At 46.5% G+C, this 24938-nt stretch overlaps 2 protein-coding genes and 1 long non-coding RNA gene across 8 annotated transcripts in view; 2 read left to right on the top strand and 1 right to left on the bottom strand.

The window, feature by feature from the left end:
- The window catches only part of LOC129519445 (uncharacterized), a 30145-nt gene extending 23156 nt beyond the window's left edge, over positions 1 to 6989 (top strand). For both annotated transcript variants that reach the window (XR_008666406.1, XR_008666407.1), the window contains 2 exons: positions 2694 to 2733; positions 6513 to 6989. This is a non-coding gene — a long non-coding RNA (uncharacterized LOC129519445). The remainder of the gene's footprint in view (positions 1 to 2693; positions 2734 to 6512) is intronic.
- Positions 1 to 24938, bottom strand: part of LOC129519442 (rho GTPase-activating protein 17-like) — an 84217-nt gene that overhangs the window by 9747 nt on the left and 49532 nt on the right. For 2 of the 5 annotated variants that reach the window (XM_055339949.1, XM_055339950.1), the window contains 7 exons: positions 20778 to 20851; positions 18151 to 18262; positions 17819 to 17895; positions 14372 to 14483; positions 8686 to 8754; positions 8445 to 8526; positions 3896 to 4129 (listed from right to left, as the gene is read on the bottom strand). In XM_055339949.1, coding sequence (XP_055195924.1) covers positions 4011 to 4129; positions 8445 to 8526; positions 8686 to 8754; positions 14372 to 14483; positions 17819 to 17895; positions 18151 to 18262; positions 20778 to 20818 — 612 coding nt within the window. In that variant the 5' untranslated portion in view covers positions 20819 to 20851 and the 3' untranslated portion in view covers positions 3896 to 4010. Of the gene's footprint in view, positions 1 to 3887; positions 4130 to 7144; positions 8527 to 8685; positions 8755 to 14371; positions 14484 to 17818; positions 17896 to 18150; positions 18263 to 20777; positions 20852 to 24938 lie in introns of those variants that run through there. The other 3 variants (XM_055339947.1, XM_055339948.1, XM_055339946.1) reach the window with 3 other exon arrangements.
- The window catches only part of LOC129519861 (thyroid receptor-interacting protein 11-like), a 29699-nt gene continuing 19255 nt past the window's right edge, over positions 14495 to 24938 (top strand). The window contains exons 1-3 of the mRNA XM_055340693.1: positions 14495 to 17339; positions 23821 to 23896; positions 24357 to 24483. The gene's annotated coding sequence lies outside the window, so the exon portion shown is untranslated. The remainder of the gene's footprint in view (positions 17340 to 23820; positions 23897 to 24356; positions 24484 to 24938) is intronic.

The raw sequence follows: 24938 nt of genomic DNA, 5'->3' as shown, positions 1-24938 counted from the left end.
TGATATCTACATTAGTATATCTGACCAGTTATCTGCAGCAAAGCATACTAGTGTACTATGACTCTTTCTGATGGACTTTTTGTTTTTCCTGAAGTTAGTATTCAATTTGTTTTTACATTTGATGTCTTTCTTTCTTTCTTTCTTTTTTTTTTTTTTAAGATTCTATTTATTTATTCATGATAGAGGCAGAGAATTGGCAGAGGGAGAAGCAGGCTTCCTGCAGGGAGCCTGATGTGGGACTTGATCCCGGACCCCGTGATCACACCCTGAGCTGAAGGCAGACAGTTGACCACTGAGCCACCCAAGCATCCCCATTTGCTTTATTTTCTTTGTGGCTATTGCAGTGCTGTGTTCATACCCACCCCACCTGCCCCCCTGCCCCCCCGCCAGAAGCCCTGATTTTAATTGTTTGCAGTTGTTTGTATTGTATTTGATTTTTTATTTCAAATTACTCATGTGAGATTGCTGGGAAAAGATGCACACAGTTGTTTCCGCTGTACCACCGAGCTATTGCTTTCTCATACTTGCTAATGGCCCACATTGGGATTTGATTTCGTTTTTAAGATTTATTTATTTGAGACAGAGAGAGAGAGAACACAAGTGGGAAGGAGGGTCAGAGGGAGAGGGAGAAGCAGGCTCCTCACTGAGCAAGGAGACCAATGCGAGGCTCAATTCTAGGACCCAGGATCATGACCTGAACTGAAGGCAGACACTTAACCCATTGAGCCACCCAGGGGCTCCCACACTGGGATTTTATTTATTTCTTATTATTTTTTTAAAGATTTATTTATTTATTTGTTTATGATAGAGAGAGAGAGGCAGAGACACAGGAGGAGGGAGAAGCAGGCTCCATGCTGGGAGCCCGACATGGGACTCGATCCCGGGACTCCAGAATCGTGCCCCGGGCCAAAGGCAGATGCTAAACCGCTGAGCCACCCAGGGATCCCTACACTGGGTTTTTTAAATTAGGTTTTCCTCTTCTTCTGTCATAGTTTAAAAATATTCCTATTTCATAAAGGGACTTAATTTGCTCTGAATCTCTTATTTAGAACTTTGAACATTTTAATTGGCCTTGGGGACTTTGTCAGTGTATACTTACACTTCTAGAAGGAAGAGATTTCAGAGTTCTGTGTGAGGTATACAGGGCCCTCGCCAGAGAAGATGAGGCAGAAGTTGCACAATGTGGTGGTAGTGTTTCGCTAGAGGAGGGACAAGGCTCTTGGTAAGTAGGGGTCACGGTGCAGCTGTGGTGGTCTCATGCCAGGTATGTCCCCGTGAGGCTGACAGTCAGAGTTCCTTTTGGGGCCGATTGCTTGAGCTCCTAGGCAGCTGAGGCCCTGCTCCACTTCCCTAACTGGCGTGACTACTTCTGTTTGGCGTGTCAGCAATGCCTGGCACCATGTATGCTGAGCAAGGGCTGAGATGGCATCCTTTGGCCTGCTGCTTGCGGAACTTGTTCATAGAGTTGAAAGTTGGCCTTCTCTGAAAGCTGGGCCTCTGAAAGTCATCTCCAGGCTCTGCTCCTGTGGCCCTGGGAGGTATTTGAGTTAGGTCAGAGCTCTGGTTTCCTGTAGAAACTGGTGTGTAAGCCATTGCCATCAGCATCTCAGTTAACCAGGGTGCTGCAGTGACGACTGGTATTGGAACCCTTTGTGGTGGTGCCTGCTTTCACCTGACATGCCATCGTCCAAGTGTGGGCTGGGGGTGTGCACCACCAACCTCGTGCAACTGGTTGGTATCGCTCTGTACTCTTTTCCCCACCTCCTGGAATGTTCAGGGCTGAAACAGACTTGTTCTTTTCCTTTTAAAAGTTTCCTTGTTCATCTCAGTGGGAGTTGGGTAGGGATGATAATTGAGTTGGTCTCAATCACTATTTATTTATTTATTTATTTATTTATTTATTTATTTTATTTATTTACTTTTTTTTTTAAGATTTTATTTATTCATGAGACACAGAGAGGGGACAGGGACATAGATGGAGAAGCAGGGGAGCCTGCTGCAGGACTCAATCCCAGGACCGCGGGATCACGACCTGAGCCAAAGGTAGATGCTCAACTGCTGAGCCACTTAGGTGGCCTGGCCTTAATCACTATTTAACCAGAAGTCTCAACCTGCCATCTGGATTGCAGTCATTCTGGGTTTATGTACAGCAACGACGCCGTCCTTTTGGACTACAGAGGAAAGTCGTCTTAAGAATGTACTGTGATCTGGCGAGAGGCTCCAGCAGCTCCATATGCTCCCCTGCTAACTGTTGGGCACTAGGTCGTCTTTCTGGAAAGGTCTAGTTAATGATAAGGTTAATGATAGTTAGAAGGCATAGGTGGAGGAAAGCCGTGAAAATACTTTGTTTCTTTTTAAAGTAAAGATGACACATCTGAAAGAGGGAATGCTCAGTTGTTGTTACTATCTGCAGTGTGTATTGGAGAATAGTTCCTGGATTTGTAACACACTTGTTTCAATACAGCAGTATTGGTCTCCATCCTTTTTTCTTGTTCGGGGTTGCTCTTCTCTGCAAACCTTGGTTTTTTATTTTGGTTTTGCTTAGGCAGCCCTCTGATGTAAAAATTGGTGGAATTGTCCCCTACATTATCATTCATTTCTGCCCAGGATGAGCATTAGTAAATTTCATGGATTGCTTCGCATTTCTGGATTTCTAACTCTGAACTTCTGATTCCCCCCCTTCCCCCCCACAGAGCCGAGAAAACAGAAGTCCTCAGTGAAGATCTGTTACAGGTAACGAAATAAAAATCTTTTTAAAGTGCTTTGTGTAAAGAGGATAAGAAACCAGACTTCCTTCGGGAGAACTGAAGTGGGTTTCTGTATGTCTGTGTAGGATCTGAAAGAGCAGGAAATTGATCAGCGTGGTGGTTCCGAGCAGGAGAGCAAAGCAGTTGGGTTGCCCGGTGATAAAAAGGGGATCTGAAACCTTGGTGTCATGTTATGAAGTTCCGACGGGGCTCGTCCTGCTTTCAAGCGCCAGGTGTTGGGGTGGGGTGGGGTGGGGAGGGGTCTGGCCGGCCTGGCCAGCCTGGCCATGCCCTGGCGCTGGGGCCAGGTCCCGGGTCCCGGGCAGGCCAAGGGACAGTCGCTCGCCGCTGGGATGGTGTCCTTGATGGGACAGGCCCTGCCAGCTGCGGCAGAGGGCCCCACTGGCTCCGACCTAGAGTTTCGACTTCTCCTTCCATGTCACGCTTTTGTTCTGTCCAGTTCTGGGCTGAGTTGGGTCCCCAGGGACTTAGAGTCTTCGTGACGGTGACCAGACCTTGCAGAACCACTCCGAGGCCCTGAGGTGGCCTGTCATCAGCCTGGACTTGTCTTCCTCTCTGTGGGGATGGCTGTTTCCTGTGGGACCTGAGCCAGGGCCACTGCACTTCGTCGATCAACAGGCTTCTCTAACTTGCGTGCCGGAAGCTTGTTCCAGAAGGCCGGGGACCCTTTCTCTACATCTCTTCACTCAGCCTCAACCCCCTTGATCCCCACCCACCCCAGCGCACGCTGGGAAGGACAGAAGCCCTTCTGTAGGAGGTTTCTCTTTAGCCTCCTCGCTTGTGTCCTTGCCGCTCGTGTCCATGACCCACAGCAGGTGTGTGCACTTAGCCCCAGAAGACCAAAGATCTGCTCCCAGGTGCCTCTGTGTCTCTCCCTACAGAGACAAGGAGCTGACGTGGTTTAGAAGAATGTTGCTGGGACCACCCCGTGTCAGAACATCTCTCAATTATGACAGCCATCCGCAGGCACAATATCGTAGGAGTGGTTTTTTTTTAACTTTCAGCAGAGACTTAAGTAGCTTTCACCTAGCTACGAGAAAGCCCGTTTTCAAGAGGAACATTTTGGTCTGATGTTTTGATGGTAAACACTTGTCTTTCCTAAGTGAAATCGTTGGAGAGTTTATTTTTCAGATAGGTAATTCCACTATTAAATTGATTTAAAATGTGGGCCACAGTGACAAACTTTGCAAAGCCATCGGTGTATACAGTACTGACACTGGCCTGTGCCCCTCACCTCCTCCTTCATGCCCGTCTCCAGGAGCAGCATGACACAGGCTTCAATGGGCAATGCAATCTCACAACGGCTCGCTTTAGGTGTTCTTCCAAATGTGTCCCAAAGGCTGGCTTTTCCGCCCACTTATCTAGAGCAGCAATCCATCCAGTAAGACACCCAACGATCTCATTGGGGAGGTTTTCCTACCCAAACTACCAAACGGGATTTTTTTCTTTTTTTCTTAGGCGACTGGTAGTTGAGGCTTTGGGAAAAGCCTGTTCTGTAGGCTTTGGTTATTTACAATCTACTACAGCAAGAATAGGTCCCAGGTGGGAGGTTACTTGTGGAACAGACCCCTCAACACCCCTAAGGCACCCAGTAGGAACTGCCCAGCAGAAGTCACTATGGGTCTCCTGCACGGGACACATGGGCTGGACTGCCTGGCGCTAACCCAGGGATTCGTCTGAGCGTACTGATTTCACTGGAAGGACATTTACTCTTACCATGCAAAGCAGCACTGGCCTTCTAATTCGAGGACAAGAAATAGACTCTTTCAATGTGAAGGAGTAAATAATTTCTTAAGATTTTATTTTTTTTAATTTTTTAATTTTTTAATTTTTTTTTTTTTGATAGTCTCACACACACACACAGAGAGAGAGAGAGGCAGAGACATAGGCAGAGGGAGAAGCAGAGTCCATGCACCGGGAGCCCGACATGAGATTCGATCCCGGGTCTCCAGGATCGCGCCCTGGGCCAAAAACAGGCGCCAAACCGCTGGGCCACCCAGGGAGCCCAATTTCTTAACATTTTAAACATAGGCCAAGCATCATCACACAACACTGGAAGATGGCCAATGTGAACTCATATTAAATGCAACGTCTCCGCGACATGCAGTGCTTCCGAATGCTGTAGCCCCAGCCAGGTCCAGAACATTCTGAGTAGGAAACTGTGCAGTATCTGCAGCCCCAAAGCAGCTGAGGCTGAAGCCTGGGCCAGCAGTAAAGCAATTGTTTATATTATTTTGGGGTCACATACTCTGCTTCATTCCAGAAGAGATGTGAGGCAGCTTAGCAGGAGGAATACATACAACAGAACAGTGGATGAGAGAACCAATGGCCTGGACAACTCCCGAAGCGGACTGCACGAAGGGTGCTGGCATCTCTAACAACAGGCCTGCTACGTGCCAGTCACCACAGCAGCACCCTAAGTTCATGGAGACTCCCCACCCTTCTAACTGGGAAGAAAATACAAGACGTACACGTAAACACACAACAGTCATTAACAAAACAAGACATGCTTGCCAAGTCGTGGCTGGAAAATGACAGGACAAGGGTCACAGGTGCGGGTGTCGACAGGGGCTGGGGAGACACCCAAGGTGCTGAGTCAGGTTGGGGGCAGAGGGACCCTCCTCCTTGGCTCCTGACCCATGTCACCATGTGGGAAAGCAGATCCAGTGTCACCAGACACTCTGAAACTTTCAAGAGAAGCCAGAAATCGCATTGTTATGTGAAGGCCTCTGGTGTTCTTTCTTTTTTTTTCTAAAGATTTATTTATTTATGATAGAGAGAGAGAGAGAGAGAGGCAGAGACACAGGCAGAGGGAGAAGCAGGCTCCATGCACCGGGAGCCTGACGTGGGATTCAATCCCGGGACTCCAGGATCGCGCCCAGGGCCAAAGGCAGGCGCCAAACCGCTAAGCCACCCAGGGATCCCCCGGGCATCTGCTGTTTAAATGATGGCAAAATTTTTTGAAAAATGAGATTATGGCTGTTTGTGACTTCTGGCACAGATCACAGACGTTAGTTAGAGTGACTCGGGAGACAAAAGTGTTTGCTGCTGATTTCAAGGAGGGGAACTGGGGGGCTCTGAAGGAAACAGACCAGGAAGATGAGCTGAGAAAAGACCAGGGACCTTGAGTCTCAAAATTTACATTTGATTTTATACCTCTTGCCCAAAGAATCAAGGGCCAGGAGCAGGGGGGCGATGGTGTGGGCAAAGGGGAAGGCCCCGCAGAGGGTAGAAAGGACAGACCCAGGCTCCGAGGTCAAGCCTGGATGGTTTGGAGATGGCATCCAGAACACATTGGAGGAGAAAAGGACAGATAGGGGGCAGGGGGAAGATCAGCTTGCTTTCTGGAATGTGTGGAATTTCAGGGGACAGCTGGCCCTCAGAGGGAACCAGCACTGGGGAGGCTGTGAGGGTGAAGACACCAGTGACATGGGGGCTGGCACTGGGAGGGGACTCTGGGGACAAGAGGGACAGACAGGAGGGGGATGAGCACACCCCTAAGAATGAAAGATCAGGTGCAACGGGGCACACATGCCATCAAAGGAGACAGTCCAAGCCACATCAGATGCCAGGATCCGACAATTAAGAGCCCTGGTTCAACTGGGAGCTGAGTATTTTTACTTTTTTTTTTTTTTTTTTTAACGATTTTATTTATTTACTGAGAGAGAGACAGAGAACACAAGTTGGAAGGAAAGGGAGAAGGCTCCCAGCTGAGCAGGGAGCCAATGTGGGGCTTGATTCCAGGAACCTGGGATCATGACCTGAGCCGAAGCCAGATGCCTAACCGAGTGAGCTACCCAGGTGCCCCAGCAATCTCAACTGAAGGGTGACTGGGAGCAGATGCAAAACTGCACCGTGTGACGGGGTGGCCAGAGGAAACGAGTCATTCAGACAGCCTACCAGAAGAACAGGAGGATGAGACGCACGCAACAGGGCCCCGGGCTACGGACAGGTGGGTACCAAGTCCCATCAGCTGACCACGTGGGTGAGATGGCAGCGCCCGGGGACACGACGACTGGGGGTGGGGGGTCAAGGTGGTTTTTCCACCTACACTAAGAATGCTCTGAGTCTTTCTGGAAATAGAAGAAGAAAAAGGAAGAGGAAGACAGGAACTAGGACGTCAGGGAGACAGGAGGACAGGCGGAGGTGGCAGCAGCTGAAGCCCAAGGTGTGGCAACCCCACAAAGAAAGACGGATCTCGTCTCCTTCGCTGGGTTTCCACCCCGCACGCCAGCCCCCTGCTCCATCCTCAGCCTCCTTCCTGCCCTCTTCCTGTTCCCTGTCACCTGCTGACATACTTCTCTAGGGACAAGAACCTTGGGGGGGGGGGAACAGTTAAAAAAAGAAAAAAAAGAGTCATGCTCCCCAAACCCAATCTTCTCTTTCTTTGTGCTTATTAGTCATCTTCAAACTAGACTTTAATTAATTCAAGGCTAAGATGATGATGGTTCCTGCTTTTTCCTACACAGGGCCGGGCGCACAGTAGGCATCCCACAAATACAGCGCGCTTGGCATCTGGACCTTGCCCGGCAAGCGCCTGCCCCTTGCAAGGCTGAGTGTTTGCCAGCAGCTTCGCTCTGTGCACTGTGACTCAACCTCATCATCCACGAACAAGAAATGGGATCACTTAGCAAAGCAAGGACAACTCATCGTAGGAAGGGTCGATCAGACACACGGACTCAGGATGGATGAAGATCAGATTTTGCAAGTTGGTGGAGATACAGAATTTTCTAATTCTCTACTCCCAAGCCTTTCAGGCACAAAGTCAGAAGGTGCTGGGACCTCCTCAAATTTAGGGGAGAAGTGGCATCCTTGAGGGTGCCAGTGGGTTACGCACACCCCCACACATATATCCCGCCCGCACACCTGCTGACTTGCTGTCCAGATCACAGAGTCACCACACTCAGCGCCTGGCTGCTCCTCGTCAGCTCAGACCAGAGGTTCTGCAGGGGGACCCTAAGCTCCACGTATGGGCTCTACACAAGCAAAATGGTATGATAGGTCCGAAGAAGGCAGAGCAACTTCTGCCTCAACTGGGCTCACTGATCTCTGCTGGTATGTGTTCTGACGGCAAGTCAGAGAGAGTCAAGAGCTTTAGTGCTCGGGTTAAACTAAACATCAGGAGAAAGCTCAGTCCATTCGTGGCATGTGGGTGAAGTCTACGGTGAGCAGAACGTTAGCACTAAGATCCAGAGCCTTGTGGGACCGCAAGGAAGAGGGGCAAGGAGGTGGCCGTGGCCTTACGATTTAGTCACGTTGACGAGGGAGTATCGAGTACTGACTTCTCAAGTTCCTTTTAGAAGGTCCACACTCTTTTCCCTAGAACATACGCTCTTGGAATCACAGGGTCAGAATTAAACCCAACGGAATGAATAACTGACTTGGGAAAGGATAAGATGGGAAAACACACACAGGCACAGCCCAAAGGGTCCAGCTCCCTCTTCAACTGAAGATGTCAGGGGAGCTGTGAATGTCCCATTAGTATGTTAATTTGGGTTGGAAGAAATTAGAGAATGCGGCGAGGAAAGATGAAATTATGCTGGGAGACAGTACTCTCCGAGGCAGAGAGGCGTTAGCCAGAGGAGATGCATGCAAAGGAGTCAGGGGAAGAAGAACAGAGGCGGAAGTGGCAGAGGCTTAGGAAAGGGGCATCAGCCAGCACGCAGGTTACATTACCTTGATGGGCTCGCATTTCGGGAAGGGCCTTTTCTAAGACTGCTAATGCTTTTCTATGGTAATCTGCTTGGGCTTCTAATAACTGAGAACAGACCCACATTCAAAAACAAAAGTAACGTTAGCATCAGATGGACACACACACAATGGTGAGCAAAACCAAAAATGAAATCTTTTGCAAAAGAAAGCTAAAATGACTCAATTTTTACAATGCGTTCGTATTTTGTCAAGGGAAGGTGCTTACCGTAACAAAGAATTTGCCATACTCCCCTTCTTTGGACATAAAGCTGTACATATCTGCTGCTAGTTGATCCTGGTGAGTGGAAGAGAAGACAAGTCACTGAAGAAAATGGTATCTGAGAATTAAGATCCATGGGCTCTCAGAGCAAAATGTCATGGAAAGAGCCACGGATTAAATGCCCATCATCTGGGAGGGTGCCTGGGGGGGCTCAGTTGGTTGAGCATCTGCCTTCAGCCCAGGTCATGATTCCAGGGTCCTGGGATCAAGCCCTGCATCGAGCTCCCTGCTCAGCAGGGAGTCTGCTTCTCTCTCTCCCTCTGTTCCTCCTCACTACTCGTGCCCCCCTCTCTCTCTGTCTCAAATAAATAAATGAAATCTTAAAAAAACAAAAACAAAAACAAGGGATCCCTGGGTGGCGCAGCGGTTTGGTGCCTGCCCTTGGCCCAGGTTGCGATCCTGGAGACCCAGGATCGAATCCCAAGTCGGGCTCCCGGTGCATGGAGCCTGCTTCTCCCTCTGCCTATGTCTCTGCCTCTCTCTCTCTCTCTCTGTGTGTGTGACTATCATAAATAAAAAACAAAAACAAAAACAAAAACATGTCCATAACTAGGATGACAATGAATGAATGAATGAATGAATGAATGAATAAATAAATAAATAAATAAATAAATAAATAAATAAATAAAGAAGGAAGCTTATTAGGGGAATGATATGGCAAGATCTCCAAGATACACGGCTCATATTCCTTATTAAGAAGTGAAGTATAGAGCATTACTTATGCTGTGTTACCATCTGTGTAAAAATAGGAAAGAAAGAAATGTTATATTTTTGCTGCTACATTTGATTAAAAATATCTCTGGAAGAAAAAAACACGAAATTGACAACAGGGGGTTACCTTTGGTGAGCAGTGGGAGTTCAGTAGAAGCAGGACAAGGATGGAAGAAAAGACTTCACTCTGTATGGTTTTTTACTTTTTCCAAAGATTTATTTATTTTAGAGACAGAGAGCACACATGTGTATAGGGGAGTGGTCAGAGGGAGAGAAAGAGAATCTTTTTTTTTTTTAAGATTTATTTAGGGGGGTGGGGGTGAATGGGTGACGGGCACGGAGGGGGACACTAGACGGGATGAGCACTGGGTGTTATTCTGTATGTTGGTAAATTGAACACCAATAAAAGTTAATTTATAAAAAAAAGAAAAAAAAAGATTTATTTATTATTTATGATAGACATAGAAAGAGAGGCAGAGACACAGGAGGAGGGAGAAGCAGGTTCCATGCCGGGAGCCTGACGTGGGATTCGATCCTGGGACACCAGGATCATGCCCTGGGCCAAAGTCAGGTGCCAAACCGCTGAGCCACCCAGGGATCCCCGAGAAAGAGAATCTTAAGCCGACTCTGCACTGAGCAGACAGCCCGATGCAGGACTCAGTCCCGAGACCCTGAGATCATGACCTGAGCAGAAGGCAGACCACCTGAGCCACCCAGGTGCCTGTTTTATACTTTTGATATTTGAACTAATGTAGATGAATTGCTTATACAAAATTAAATAATTTATTTAAAAAGTGATAGATTAGGGTAGCCTGGGTGGCTCAGTGGTTTAGCACCACCTTCAGCCCAGGGCCTGATCCTGGAGACCTGGGATCGAGTCTCACGTCGGGCTCCCTGCACGGAGCCTGCTTCTCCCTCTGCCTCTCTCTCCCTCTCTGTATCTTTCACGAATAAATAAATAAAATCTTTAAAAAAAGAATGATAGATTAGCCAATTGGACAGAAATATATCCTACTTTTCCTTATTATTTTAGAATTACATTCTAATTAATCTGATATATTCAAATTATAGACATCCTAGATTATATTTGAATTACGTATGTATTTATAAAATGTACTGTCTTCTGTTTTCAGTGCACAAATTAACACGAAGGCCTCCTTTATGAAAAATATCTGGAAATGCTAGTTTGGAGCAACAAAAATTCTTTTAGAATAACCAGGAAAAAAAAAAGAATAACCAGGAAAGCAACAGAGTAATTCATGGAGCCCCACCTCTACACCCTCAAAAAAGAGAGGGAGAGAAAGAAAAGAGAATGAGGGCAGGGCAGAGAAGAAAGAAAAGAAGGGAAAAGAAACAGAAAAGCCTTTTCACTCACATGTGGAATTTAACAAAACAAAACATATAAACACAGGGGGGGAAAAAAGAGGGAAGGAAACCATAAGAAAGACCCTCTTCTTTTTTTGAGTAGGTTCCAAGGTCAATATGGGGCTTGAACTCTCAAACCCCAACGAAGATCAAGAGTTGTATGCTCTATTGATTGAGCCAGCCAGGAGCCCCAAAGAGACTCTAAACGGTTGCTGATGGGGAGGTGTGTGTGTGTGTGGGGGGGGGCAGGCTAAATGGGGAGAGGGACAGGGGGAGGGCACTTGTGCTAAGCAGGGTGTGTTGTATGTAAGTGATGAACCACTAAATTCTACTCCTGAAACTACTCTTACACTATATGTTAACTAAATAGAATTTAAATGAAATTTGAGAAATAAATTTTAAAAAAAGGGAGGAGAAAAGGCCTGGCACTAGTGGAAGCTGGGGGTGACCTCAGTGAGTTTGTGCCACCTTGATGGCCAAGACAATTGAGTCTAGTGGTCACATGGGGTCAGAAGACGGAAAATGAAGCCTTGAGAGTGCCTGGGTGGCTCAGTCGGTTAAGCGTCTGCTTTCAGCTCAGGTCGTGATCTGATGGTCCTGGGATGGAGGCTCGCCTCCAGCTCCCTGCTAGTGGAGAGTCTGCTTGAGATTCTTTTTCCTTCTGACTCTCCCCCACCTCCATGCACACACTCTCTCTCAAATAGAGAAATAAAATCTTAGGGATGCCTGGGTGGCTCAATGGGTGAGCATCTGCCTTTTGCTCAGGTCATGATCCCAGGGTCCTGGGGTCGAGTCCCCCAGCATGCTCCCCGCAGGGAGCATGCTTCTCCCTCTACCTATGTCTCTGTCTCTCTCTATGTGTCTCTCATAAATAAAATATTTAAAAATAAATAAATAAAATCTTAAAAAAAAAAAAAGAAAATGAAGCCTTGGGCCTGGTGAAGTGAGGAACTGTAACAGACAAGCACATGTACATCCCACACAAACATTCCCAAGGAACTATTCCTCTGATGACAGGGTAGATTAGGAAACATCTGCTCAGCAGTGTATGGCAAGACTACAGTATATGCATTTTGTGTTGGGCTCTGAGTCTGGGAAAGTAAAAACATTTCCCTGGATTTGACAAACATTTTACATCTGCTTTCGCAAAGGTCTGGAGTTTGAGTTTACTATACGTGTTGTGTGGGGGATCCTCAAACCGTGAAAGGTTAGTTAAAAAGGGCCTGGCACTGGTCATGCTCTCTGGGGAGAATCACTCCCAATCCCTAGGAGTCCCAGAGACAAAGTCTCTCTTAAAATGAGCTCGCAGTACAAAACTGCAAAACACAGGAGGAAACAATCCACCATGAAGCAAATTCTTACAGAGGAAACAGAATTCTCAAAGACTGTTATGATAAGTACATATAAAATGATTAAACGTGAGAAAAGAAAGAAGCACTAGAAAACAATAACACACTATCAAAAAACACTGACTTTGAAGAATTAGAACTGAAAAATGCAGTAAATGAAATTCAAAACTCGATGTAAATTATACAGTAGATGAGACCTAGTTAAAGAAAAAAACAGTGAAAATGTATTTAGATCTCAGGAAATCATAGAAGTCAGTAAAAAGGGAGACAGAAACTATCGTCACAGGTTTTCACCATTTGAAATGAGAAACTATGACATGGAAGTTGAGAGAAGATACTTCAGCCCATAACATACCAGTTCAGACTCCTAAGATCTCTCCCACATTTATGTCTAAGCAGCCAGTAGCCAAGATCCAGCTTAGACTGGATCTGAGGAATGCTCTGTAATGCCACTAGCAAAGCTACAACTCTTCTGAACAATAAACCACGATGAGACTATTTTATCAGAAGCACTTAATTGGGGGGATCCCTGGGTGGCCCAGCGGTTTGGCGCCTGCCTTTGGCCCAGGGTGCGATCCTGGAGACCCGGGATCGAATCCCACGTCGGGCTCGCAGTGCATGGAGCCTGCTTCTCGCTCTGTCAATGTCCCTGTGTCTCTCATGAACAAATAAATAAAAAAAAATTAAAAACGTTTTTAAAAGTTCTGTTTTTTCCAAATATAAACCAATTCTAGCAACAGTTAAAAAGTAATCCTTTCCTTCTCTATAGATATATGATGATCCCTTTAGTATATATTCAATTATTTATTTATTTATTTAGTTTTTTTTTTTAAAGATTTAGTTTTTTTTTTTTTTAATTTACTTATGATAGTCACAGAGAGAGAGAGGCAGAGACACAGGCAGAGGGAGAAGCAGGCTCCATGCACCGGGAGCCCAATGTGGGATTCAATCCCGAGTATCCAGGATCGCGCCCCGGGCCAAAGGCAGGCGCCAAACCGCTGCGCCACCCAGGGATCCCTATATTCAATTATTTAGAATAATAGCATTAATTGTAGAAAGCCTAGCTATTCTGCAGAATGATTTTTGTGCCTATTGTGCTTTTTTAAAAAAAAAAAAAAGATTTTCTTTTGGGGGGCTCCTGGGTGGCTTAATGGTTGAGTGTCTGACTCTTGATTTTGGCTCAGGTCATGATCTTAGGGTCAAGAGATCAAGCCCTGTGTAGGGCTCCTTGCTCACTGCGGAGTCTGCTTGAGATTCTCTCCCTCTTCCTCTGTCCCTCCCCCAGCTCATGCTCTCTCTAAACAAAGAAATAAATAAAAATTTAAAATAAAATAAAATGTATGGCACCTGGCTGGCTTAGTCAGTTGAGAGTCTGTCTTTGGCTTGGGTCATGATCCCAGAGTCCTGAAATGGAGTCCTGCATCAGGCTCCCTACTCAGGGAGGAGTCTGCTTCTCCCTCTGCCCTCCCTTCAGCTCGTGCTCTCATGTTCTCTCTCTAATAAGTAAATAAAATCTAAAAAAAAAAAAACCCAAAACTCTATACCCAATGTGAGGTTCAAACGTACAACCCTGAGATTAGGAGTCACCTGCTCCACTGGCTGAGCCAGCCAGGCACCCCTATTGTGCACTGTTTTAATTGCTGTAACCTTGTATGTTTTGCTACGGTTTTTTTTTTTTTTTTGCCCGTTTTTCATCTATTCTTTATCTTAAATGAGCTCAGCCATTTTTGTCATTTAAAAAAATGAATTGAATTTTTTTCAAAGAATGTTTTATTCTGAACAAAGTCATGCAGGGTCTTAGAAAATAAAGAAGGAAGAACAAACTAAAACCCCCCTTTCCTGTCATTCAGAGTATTCTGATAGGACTTGTGTGGCACACTCAATAATCTGCAATATTTGACCTTTCCTCTGTCATTTGCAAGCACCAGGTTGATGCAAGAACAAAGTGTTTTTTTTTTTTATTTTTAATTTTTTTATTTTTTTAATTTATGATAGTCACAGAGAGAGAGAGAGAGAGAGAGAGAGAGAGAGAGAGAGAGAGAGAGGCAGAGACACGGGCAGAGGGAGAAGCAGGCTCCATGCACCGGGAGCTCGACGCGGAACTTGATCCCGGGTCTCCAGGATCGCGCCCTGGGCCAAAGGCAGGCACCAAACTGCTGCGCCACCCAGGGATCCCCAAGAACAAAGTATTCAGGAAAGTCTTGTACCTTGCACAGCTCTACTTTATTTCCAGCTTCATCCATCTCTTCCTTTAGGGTATCGATTTTTGATGGAAGCCCCTGGAAGTTGGTTCCTGAAGATTTGTGAGCCTGGTTCCACCTGCAAAACATGGGGCAACCAGCACCTGAGAACCAGCTGCACATATTCAACCTTGTAGAGAGTCAAGGCCCTCGGGGAGACAGATTCTTTCCCCAAACTGATTCTCCCTGGTTTGGGCAGCATACCTAGGATGTCGGCTTCTCTTGAGTTTATCTTCCAGGAATGGAAGCAAGCAAAAAGAACCAGGAGCTCCTCAGCATGACAGGACTCTTGCACAGCTGTCCGCTCTGAGAATAATCTACCCCACCTTGTCTCACACGCCCCACTGCTGGAAATCATGCCGTGAAACCCCTTTCCTAGAGTGTCTAATCGTTCCATCCTTGCCATCAAACAGCCCATGTGCTTTCCTCCTTTGACCTGGAATGTTCCTGAGTCACTGGGAGTCAATCCTGCTCTTGGACTCCTATGACTCTTCCCGCTACCATCCTCATCTGTGATCACTTCCAGCAAGTAAAATCCAGAACTTCAGTCATGCAGCTAGCAATCCACAGCAAGGAAAGTACTTGTAGAATTAAAAACATTTCTTAGAATTAATATTCTAAAGACAAAATTTAAAGCAAATCTGAAGCATAATGTGGAATATTTACATTCCCTTTTCAGTAGGTCAAGAGGACTGAACAAAGGAAGAATTCTATCATAGCAAGAATAGGGGAGTGCATGGGGATAATAATCTATAACACTTTCTGTGTGGTTTTCAAGTAGGCTTTGACCTTCTGTTGGAGTATTCTGGAAAGTTTCAACAACTGAAATGTAAACATGGATATTATGGAGATGAAAACCCATGCTAGCAACTCCTCAAGCTTCCCAGCTGCTGCACCGCCCCCCAGATAGCATGCTGCTTTGCCTTCTTTCCAGTTCCCGAGGTGAGGCACTCTTCCAAGCAGGCCTTTGGCACACTTGCCCAGCTGGCGATGTCATGTAGTAGACAGAGCATGGACCTCGGAGTGTGACATGCTCAGGTTTGAAAACTGGCTCTCCCTGTCACTAGCTGTGTGACCTCAGGAAATGACTTAACCTCTCTGTGCCTCACTAACCTCATTTGTAAAACAAGATGCCTTGCAGAACCATCATAAGGAGTCAGGGAGAGGACAAATATTTATGCATATGTGTGTGTGTGTACCGATAATATCTGCCGTATAATGGATTCCTACTTAGAAAATGAGGAGTAATTAGTCATTAGTGATTATCATTTCCCTCCAGGGAAAAGCCACGGGAATAAGTAAAGAAGAAATATTCAACTGTTTGTTTCTCTAATACCTGCTTTGATTGGTTAAGCGAACAAGACCACGAAGGCAGATCAAGAATCAGTGTTGAAATCCCCTCCGGGATAAATACATGTATTATAGACGTAAACTTTGTGGCAGATAAGCATCTATGATGTCACTCAACCAACTCCAGTAAAGAGCATTCATGGCCTCATTTAATTAACCATTAGAACATTCTTCTTTATCTTGAGCCCAAACTCTACCTCACAGTGGCCTCCACGCCTGGTCCAGGCCCGAGGATTTAATCACAGGTGTACACGGAACATTTGCGAGGGTTTGCAGACAGGACCATCTGCGAGCGTTTGCAGACAGGACCCTCGCTCTGACATTTATCATCTCTAAGGCATGAAGCAAGTCATGCGGATATTCGGGGAGGTTCCACCGGTATCTGTAAAAGAGGTCTCTTCTCAAGAGTAAGGGGTGTTACCTAACCCACGAAATCCTGCTCCCTCTCCAATCCTCATTGAGGGGTCTCTGCATGTAATACCTAGCCGAGAGTCTGACACAGTAAGCACCCCACTGAGAGCTGGTGAAAACATCAATGAGCCAATAAATAGCAACCGGTGGAAGGATCAAACAAGCTCAATACCTGGCATGTGGCCAGTGGCCAGTAAGTGCTGGCAATTACTTTTACCATGTGCTAATGCCTAGATGTATACCTTTTATGATCTCGACGTTTCTTAAATCAGGACATGTCTTAAAAGTGACTTGTACATTAAATCGAGTGGTGTTTCTCCCTGCCACCCTCCACCCAAAAAGTAAATATTAAATCAGTGGTGCAGGATACTCAGTGGCATCTTAGAAACAAGGAGAAATGCTTAGAAACAAGGAAATGCTATATTGTAGAATTGCTACAGATGTTCTAAATCTGCAATAAAAAGACCTGTGATGGGTAGAAGCTCAGGAAATGAGGGCTGTATCCCCATATATTTGCCAAAGAGAAATAATCACATCGACCTCACAGGACCGCAATGAGAATTAAGCTACAAAATAAGTCACAGAGATGAAGAGCCACAGTATAGGCAACACAATAATATTGTAATAACTTTCTATGGGGACAGATGGTCATGACACTTATTGTGATGAGCACAGAGCAATGCATAGAATTGTCGCATCAAAGTTGTGCACGTAAAAATATACAATATTGTATGCCAATTATTCTTTAATAATTAAAAAAATAAACAAACCAGAGAGCTAACAGAGCCACCTTTAAAAAAAAATAATAATGAAGTTTTATTGGAACACAGCCACGCTTTCATTTCCTTATGGTCCAGCACTGTTTTTATGCTACACAGTGCAGTTGAATAGCTGTAACGGGGACCACCCGGGGTGCAACGCTGAAAATATTCACTACTTGGCCTTTTACAGAAAGGTTGTTGTTTTGGTTTGGTTTTTTTCCTTTTACAGAAAGTTTAGCAGTCCTTGTGATAAAGTCTGAGGAAGGATGGGGCCGGGGCACTGTCTCCATATTCCCCACTGTCACCCGAGGAAAAAGCCACATAAGTCACGGATGCAGATGCCCTCGGGGACACAGCCAGGCTGCAGTCCTGCCAGGAAGCACGGCAGACAGCCATCCAGCACCAACCCACAGGTCAGCAGCTCTCAGAGATGGTTACTGAGTTTTACGGGCGTTGCTCCCTCCTGAATGCAGCATTGGATTGTGAAAGGACCACAACCACATGGGGTTTGGACACAGCAGGTCCCTCAGAACTGCTAAGATCAGAGATCTACTTATTCCTACCCTCTGCTACCCTAGCAACAAATGCTCTTAGAACGGTTAGCCACTGACTCCTCGCCCCTTAAGACACTTACTTATGTTTCTGTCTTTTCCTTTTTTTCTGCCTCCTTTGACTGCTGATTCACTAAGAACAGGATGTTCTAACATCATCTCCATTGCCACACTTGGGAGAATGAACCCTAAAAGCAGGTGTAAGTGGGTGTGACTTGGTCTGTGGGTCAAGTGCGTGAATCTGGACACCTGCATTTTGTCCACCGAGTGACCTTTCCCTCACCTGTGTGGGGGGATGAGGATGGTTGCTGGGAGAAGTTATTTTCATAGCTCTACCTTACCTGGCTCTGACTGAATCCCAGTCTAACACCAATTTAGCAAGCTGTTTCCTCTGTTTTTGGATGTTGGGAATCTCCAGCTAGAAAGCACAAACCACACATGAAATAGGATGAGCTTTGGGTTTTAAACTTAACATTTGAAAGGGCATAATTAATTTACTTTTTTTTCCCTCTTGGCATAAGATTTTGTACCCACCATTTATTCCCCTTCTTTCCAAAAAGAAGCATACGTCAAAGCCGCGGATTACTGTTAAAACTGTAGACACAAGCAAACCATTCATCATGCGTCCCCCACCAATCCTGGCTCTTCTGTGTGGCCCGGTGAAAGAACTCACCTCTGCTATGTTGCACAGAGGATCCACAATCTCTTTCTCAACAAAGGATTCATGCTGAGTAAGTTCGAGAGCCAGCTGATTCTCAGCATCCCCACATGTCTCCAGCATCTTCCTTTAAAAACACAAGACACCCCCACAACAAGCGTATGCTCAGTAAGTCAGGTAGGTCAGTACCATATCGGGCCAGTGCTGCTCACTACAGGATGGGAACACATTAGGGTGCCACACAGTAGAACCTTAAAAACATTAGAAGTTTGGGGTGTCACCCAAAATGTGAGTCCACAGATCTGTGCTTTATTTTTACTTTTTAAAAGATTTTATTTATTTATTCATGAGCGACACAGAGAGAGAGGCGGAGACACAGGCACAGGGAGAAGCGGGCTCCCCATGGGGAGGACTCAATCCCAGGACCCCAGTCTCACTCCATGAGCCAAAGGCAGATGCTCAACCACTGGGCCACCCAGGCGTACCCAGATCTGTGCTTTAAAATCAAAACGACCGTTCATGGGCATTATCAAGTGTGTCTTATGCATCTGTTAAACTGATAACTATATTGCTAGGTTAATGTTTCATCTGTTGCTATAAAACATTAAATTTATTAAATCTTTAAAAAATGAATAAATAAAATGAAAAGGACTATCGTGGGTATACTTTGTGTGTTATGTGTAAGGCAGGTATGTGAACGTGAGGTGATAACTCTAGGATTAGGTTCTCAACGCGCGTGTCCTGCAAAGCCTGTTGAAATTCTTTAGAATCCTACCGAAAGTTCATTCTCTGCTGTTTTGTGTCTGTTAGCGAGGCCAGCCTAGGCAGTGTTTTCTCCAGAGTTACTGCGAGTGCTGGTTTTCTACTGGGTAGAAGAGACCATGGGCTAACAACCATCATGTTTCCTTTTGCTTCCCTGTAAGCATATAGCTGATGTCACACGGAGGACGGGTGCCAGTGAGGCGACTGCTCTCATCCTGACACTCCCTCTCTCATCTTACCTCCCTCCTTGCTCTCCCCTTCAAGATCTCCATGGCGTTCTACTGAAAGAGTAATGTGTGTGGCACAGGCATGAGATGGCCTTGGTGCTGTCATTAAGAACATGATCTCTGGTGCCAAGCTGCCCGAGTTGGGAACCAGGCTTTGCCGTTCACCAGCTGTGTGGTCTGGGGCAGTGGACTTACTGTCTCTGTCTGTCAATTTCCTCAGTGGTAGAATGGCAGTGGCAATACAGGCTCCCTCCTAGGTTGTCTGGAGGACTCAGTGAGTGACTACTTGGAAAGCACGTGGAACAGTGCTAGTGCAGAGCAAGCACTCTTGAAGCAGCTGTGCTGACGACAACAGTAGGAAGGAGAAAAACTGGGACACAACCTACCTGGAGGGAACAGGGGCGCCAGCATGGACACGTGTGCCACGCCCCCGCCCCCCACCCAGGGCCATTGTCCGCAATATGAGAGCATAGACAGGATGGAGAAAGCATAAAGAGTGAGGGGAAACCATCATCCTTCAAAGAACAAAGGAAGAATTGTAAGCCATGGAGCAGGACAGGCCCCAGGAAATGTGAAGTCAAAGTCCATGCATGGCAGCCGGAAAGCAAAGCCCACCGTACAGCTGGAGAGAGCAGAGGGGATAAAAGGACACCAGCTTCACACAGATGCAAGTAGAAGGGCAGTCAACCTTCCCTCTTATAGTGAAAACAGTTTCATTATTAGATTTTGAAAAATTATTAAATAACACATGCTTCCTGCAAAAATAAAAAAATCCAAATAATTCACATATAACACCATTTTGAGATAACCACGATTGATATAATGGTGACCACCCTTAAAGGAAGTGACTCTTTTATTATTAAGATTATTATTTATTTGAGAGAGAGACAGAGAGCGAGAGCACAAGCAGGGGAGGAGCAGAGGGAGAAGCAGACTCCCTGCTGAGCAGGGATCCTGATGCAGGGCTCAATGCCAGGACCCCGGGATCATGACCTGAGCCGAAGGCAGATGCCTGAACGACTGAGCCACCCAGGCGCCCTAGGAAGTGACTCTTAAGGACCAGAAGGGGTCAGTCAGAGTTTGTAAACCTGAGTCAACAGCTGGAACACGGAAAGGACTTATTATTCTTTATACCCAAATTCAGAGGTATAAATATGGACCCTACCAATTACTTTTGCTAGCAGCACCCCTCCCTTTTTTTTAAAGGATTTTATTTATTTAAAATAAATATATTTTATTTATTTTATTTATTTATATCATGAATACATGAACACACAGAGAGGCAGAGACACAGGCAGAGGGAAAAACAGGCTCCCTGTGGAGAGCCCGATGTGAGACTCGATCCCGGGACCTGGGACCACACCCTGAGCCAAAGGCAGATGCTCAACCACTGAGCCACCCAGGCGTACTACTAGCAGCCCTTTCAACCAACTCCAGCTTTGTTCCTATTCAATGGAAGATTCTCTACCATCCCAGTGGCCGTGTCCCACTTTTTCCCCACAGAGACTGTGTCATTCTCCTGGTGGATGCTCCACGCCATCATGCTCACGGTCCCTCTATCACACAGGTGGCTGTCACACACACCACCCACCTACACATTCCCACTGACTCACAGGGCACTGCGCTCTCTGCCTGAAAGCAGCCAACACTTACCCCAGCAGAGAGTCTTCCAGTTGAGTCGATGCTTCTTGCATGATCTGAGCGAGAGCGGTCAGAGGGAGTTTTTTCTGGAAAGCAGAAAAAGACATTGTGTTGGTTTCACTATTATTGACACCCATTCTCAATGACCTGCTTCAGGTCACCCTTCAGTGATTTCTCCTCCAGGCAAACCGTACAGATAAGAGACAGCCTGTCTCGGTTCAGGTTCTGGTCTCAAAGGTAGAAGTTATGGGACTTTACCTCTGTGCCCATGTCCTCAAGCATAGATGATCCAGAGACATGATAACAGTGCGAGTGTCCTACGGCCGTCTGTCTATGGAGATATTCAACACCAAGTGCCAAGCACGTGGTAAAATAATTCAGTAAATGCCAGCTGCTAGTATTATTGTTGTGGTTGCTGTTACCGTTTTTAAAGATTTTATTTATTTGAGGAAGAGAGAAAGTGATAGAACACAAATGGGGGGGGGAGGGAGAAGCAGACTCCACCCGAGTCCAACCTGGGGCTTGATCTCATGACCCCAGAGACCATGACACTGAGACCATGACCTGAACCAAAACCAAGAGTGGGGGCTGCATGGGCGGCTCAGTCGGTTAAGCGTCCAACTCTTGCTTTCGGCTCAGGTCATGATCTCACCGCTGTGGGATCAAGCGCCATGTCCGTCTCTGCTCAGCGTGGAATCTGCTTCAGATTCTCTCTCGTCCCTCTCCTCACACTCTTTTAGGTTTTAGTCATTTATCTGAGAGAGAGAGAAAGCACAAGCAGGGGAGCGGAGGGAGAGAGAGAAACAGGTTCCCCGCTGAGCCAAAGGCACTTCACTGATTGGGCCACCCAGGTGCCCCATAATAAAATAAAATCTGATTAAAAAAAAAAGGAAAAAAAAAAACCAAGTGTTGGTCCCTTAACGACTTTGCCACCCAGGCACCCCACAGCCCGTAGAATACTTATTCATAAACTGGCTCTTAATTTGGCTGGAATCATAACTATACAGCTGAAGTATCTAAAAGTATCTGGCTAAATATCGGAAAAAGTTTTCTTCCAGGATTTAAGCACAAAGCCATGCAATTTCCTCTCACACATCTGTTTCTCAGCTGGAAATGACCATAAGGGTCATCTGATTAATGCTCTAATTGTCCAGTCAAGGAACGTGAAGCCTGGGGGAGGTCAGGTGGATTGGCCGGGGACCCCGGTGAGGGGCAACAGAGCCAGACCTCCACGCCCATGGCCTGCGCCCCAGTTCAGCTCCTCTCCACCACTGGTTGAGGGCTCATCTCAGAATATGGCTATAAGGGGCCTGGGAAGTCCCTGGAAAGTGGGTTGGGGATACCACAGGATCTGCTAACAGATCCATGTGATTCTGCTTCCTCACTAGAAAGGGCCCTCACGGCAAGAACACAGGGTCCGTCTTGCCGTGCCACTGTCGAACCTTGACCTTTACGGGCCACCTGCCTTTCCTACTATCAATGGGCTCCATGCGACACACGCACATTTGCTTGCCTTGTAGAGAATATCTCTGGAAGGGTATACAGGAAACGACTAGTGCTGCTCCTTCTGGAGAGGACAGCACGGTGCCTGGGGAACAGGACCGGGAAAGACCTTGCTTTATGTTCTTCTGTGTATTCTGGGTTTTGACCATGTAAATATGCAGCCGATCCAAAAAACAGTATATTGAAACGTAAAGATAAATAACAACTCTATTTACCCATCTCTCATTTTCTCAAGTTGTTTTCAACTAAGTCAATAGCAAGCATTACCTGCCCCACAAGGAGACATTTCCAGCTTCTGCACTTCCACACCAGGAAGACAGGAGAGGATGGGCAGGGGGCCTAGATCACAGTGAGGGTAATTCATACATTTTAGGAATGCTGTCTTTTTTTTTTTTTTTAAGGTTTATTTTACTTTAGAGAAAGAGTGAGTGTGTGACCAGGGGTGTGGAGGGGCAGCGGGAGAGGGAGAGAGAGTCCCAAGCAGACTGTGCTGAGCACGGAGCCCATCCTGGGACCTGATCGCATGACCTTGAGACCATGACCTGAGCAAAAGCCAAGAGTCAGACACAACCAACTGTGCTGCCCAGGAGCTCCAATAATGCCGCCGTCCTAAGGGAATTTAAGTCTGGGATAAATGCAATCATCAGGAGAAATATACTTTGTGCAACTCTGGAGCTCTGGACAGAAAAAAAAAATCATAAAAAGAGGAGTCTACTTTGACAAGTGTCATTCAAGCTCCCAGCTGTAAACAGCCTTGTGGTTTCCAGGTCCTGAACCCAAAGCCACCACAATCCTGTTTCCTGTCGTACATAAATCGGGACATTCTGCTTATTTAACCCTGTGCTCCTGGATGAAGATGGTACCTACCACTGCCATACTCCTCCACAAACACAGCTGAGCACTTCCTAAGCATGGACAGCTTTTTTTTCTTTTTTATCATCAGAGATTCATTTAAAAAGTTCTGAAGTCATAATTTATAAAATGCATGCCAACTGCACAAAAAGCAGCTACTCCACATCTCATATGACTCACAGCATCAGCTCCACCTTGGTCCCCTATTGGACTGAGAAGACCACCCCCTGCGCTTCGTGCCTCTCCGCATGCAGAGGGGCCTCTCGTGGGGCCTTTGCAGGGCTCTTCCTATGTGTTCTAGAGCCCTGGAGACTGCTGCCATTTCTCTGCACTGTAGGACCCCCGTGGTTATCTTTTCTCGTTTCCGTGGTGACTGCTTCTCCCACGTGCACAGGGGAGACAGCTTCGGAGCCCTGCCTTGGCACTTCTGTTTGAGGTTGGAAAAGGAAGCCTAGGCACTAGGTTTTCGAAATAAGGCCAGGCACCTTTGTCCTTGCTGCCGAAAATATGCCCATCACCTGCCACTCACTGCCCGCCCTTTTTTTTTTACTGCCCGCCTTTAATAGCTGGGCCACCACCTCCTCTGGAAAGCCTCACCTGACTACCTCTTTCCTCCGGTGATGCCCATTCTCAGTCCTCCCCTAACACCCTGTGCATGCTGTGTTTTCTGATGGTCCATTTGTGTGTCTCTCCCCACCAGGCTGTGAGCAGCTTTGAGGTGGAGACTACAGCTTCTTCATTTTATATCTCCAGCACCTGCACACAGTAGGTGTTTGGTAAGTACTTGTTCCTTTGTTTTTTTATGAGTATATGGGACACCCAAATGGTGTCTTAAAGCACTGAGGGGGAATGACGAGACATGATGTGAAGGGTAAGGGCACGTGGCATGAGTGAGAGGAAGCAGGAGACACTGGGAACACTGGGGAAGACAGGATCAGATCGTGAAGGGCTGGGCATGCTGCAGAGCCTGGACTCGGATCTCCACATGGAAAACGGCCAGCACCCCTCGAAGGAGGCACCACTGGCAGTACAGGCCACTTGCAAAGTAGGACTGTCATTCAGGCACCACAGGACATTGGGCATCTCAGTCCCCACCCTCCGAGTGCCAGTTAGTGTCCCCAGTCCCTATAGTAACCCAAAATGTCTCTACGTATTTCCAGATATCCCCAGGAGTGCGCTTCTGGTCCCTGCTGAGAACCAATAAGCTAAGTTTCTTTCTTTCTTTTTTTTTTCCAGGCAGGAGGATGACAGCATCAATTTGTATTTTAGAAAAAACCATTCTGATGATCTGGGTGGAGACAGGCTGGAAAAGAAGGCAACTAGAGGCAGGAAGCAAAGCTCAGGAGGTGACCACACCATGCGGGTGAGAAGTAATCAGGTTTTGTTTTGTTTTTTAAAGATTTATTCATTTATTCAAGAGTGACAGAGAGAGAAAGAGGGCAGGGGGGCAGGGACACAGGCAGAGGGAGAAGCAGGCTCCACACAAGGAGCCCGACAAGGATCACACCCTGGGCCGAAGGCAGGTGCCAAACTGCTGAACCACCCAGGGATCCCCGAGGTAATCAGGTCTTGTTTAACGCAAAAGTGGCAGAGATGGCGCAGAGGTGAGGAATTCAAAAAATATTCACAATCACAGGGCTTGCTAATCAAGAAGCTATGGGAGGGTGAGGATAAAATGGAATGTCAGGTAACCCTAGTTTCTAGCTTGCATAACACGGTGGGTGGGACTCAAGAGTCAGCACAGAAGGAAGAACTGGTTGTGCGTGCTAAAATAGACAGTAAGGGAAGGAAGTTTTGTTGCTTGGTTGAAATGCCGTA

The sequence above is a fragment of the Nyctereutes procyonoides genome, unplaced genomic scaffold (genome assembly GCF_905146905.1).
Source record: "Nyctereutes procyonoides isolate TBG_1078 unplaced genomic scaffold, NYPRO_anot_genome, whole genome shotgun sequence".
NCBI classification, from domain to species: domain Eukaryota; kingdom Metazoa; phylum Chordata; class Mammalia; order Carnivora; family Canidae; genus Nyctereutes; species Nyctereutes procyonoides.
Note: the sequence above shows the minus strand (reverse complement) of the source record. Positions and strands in the feature narration are given on the sequence as shown.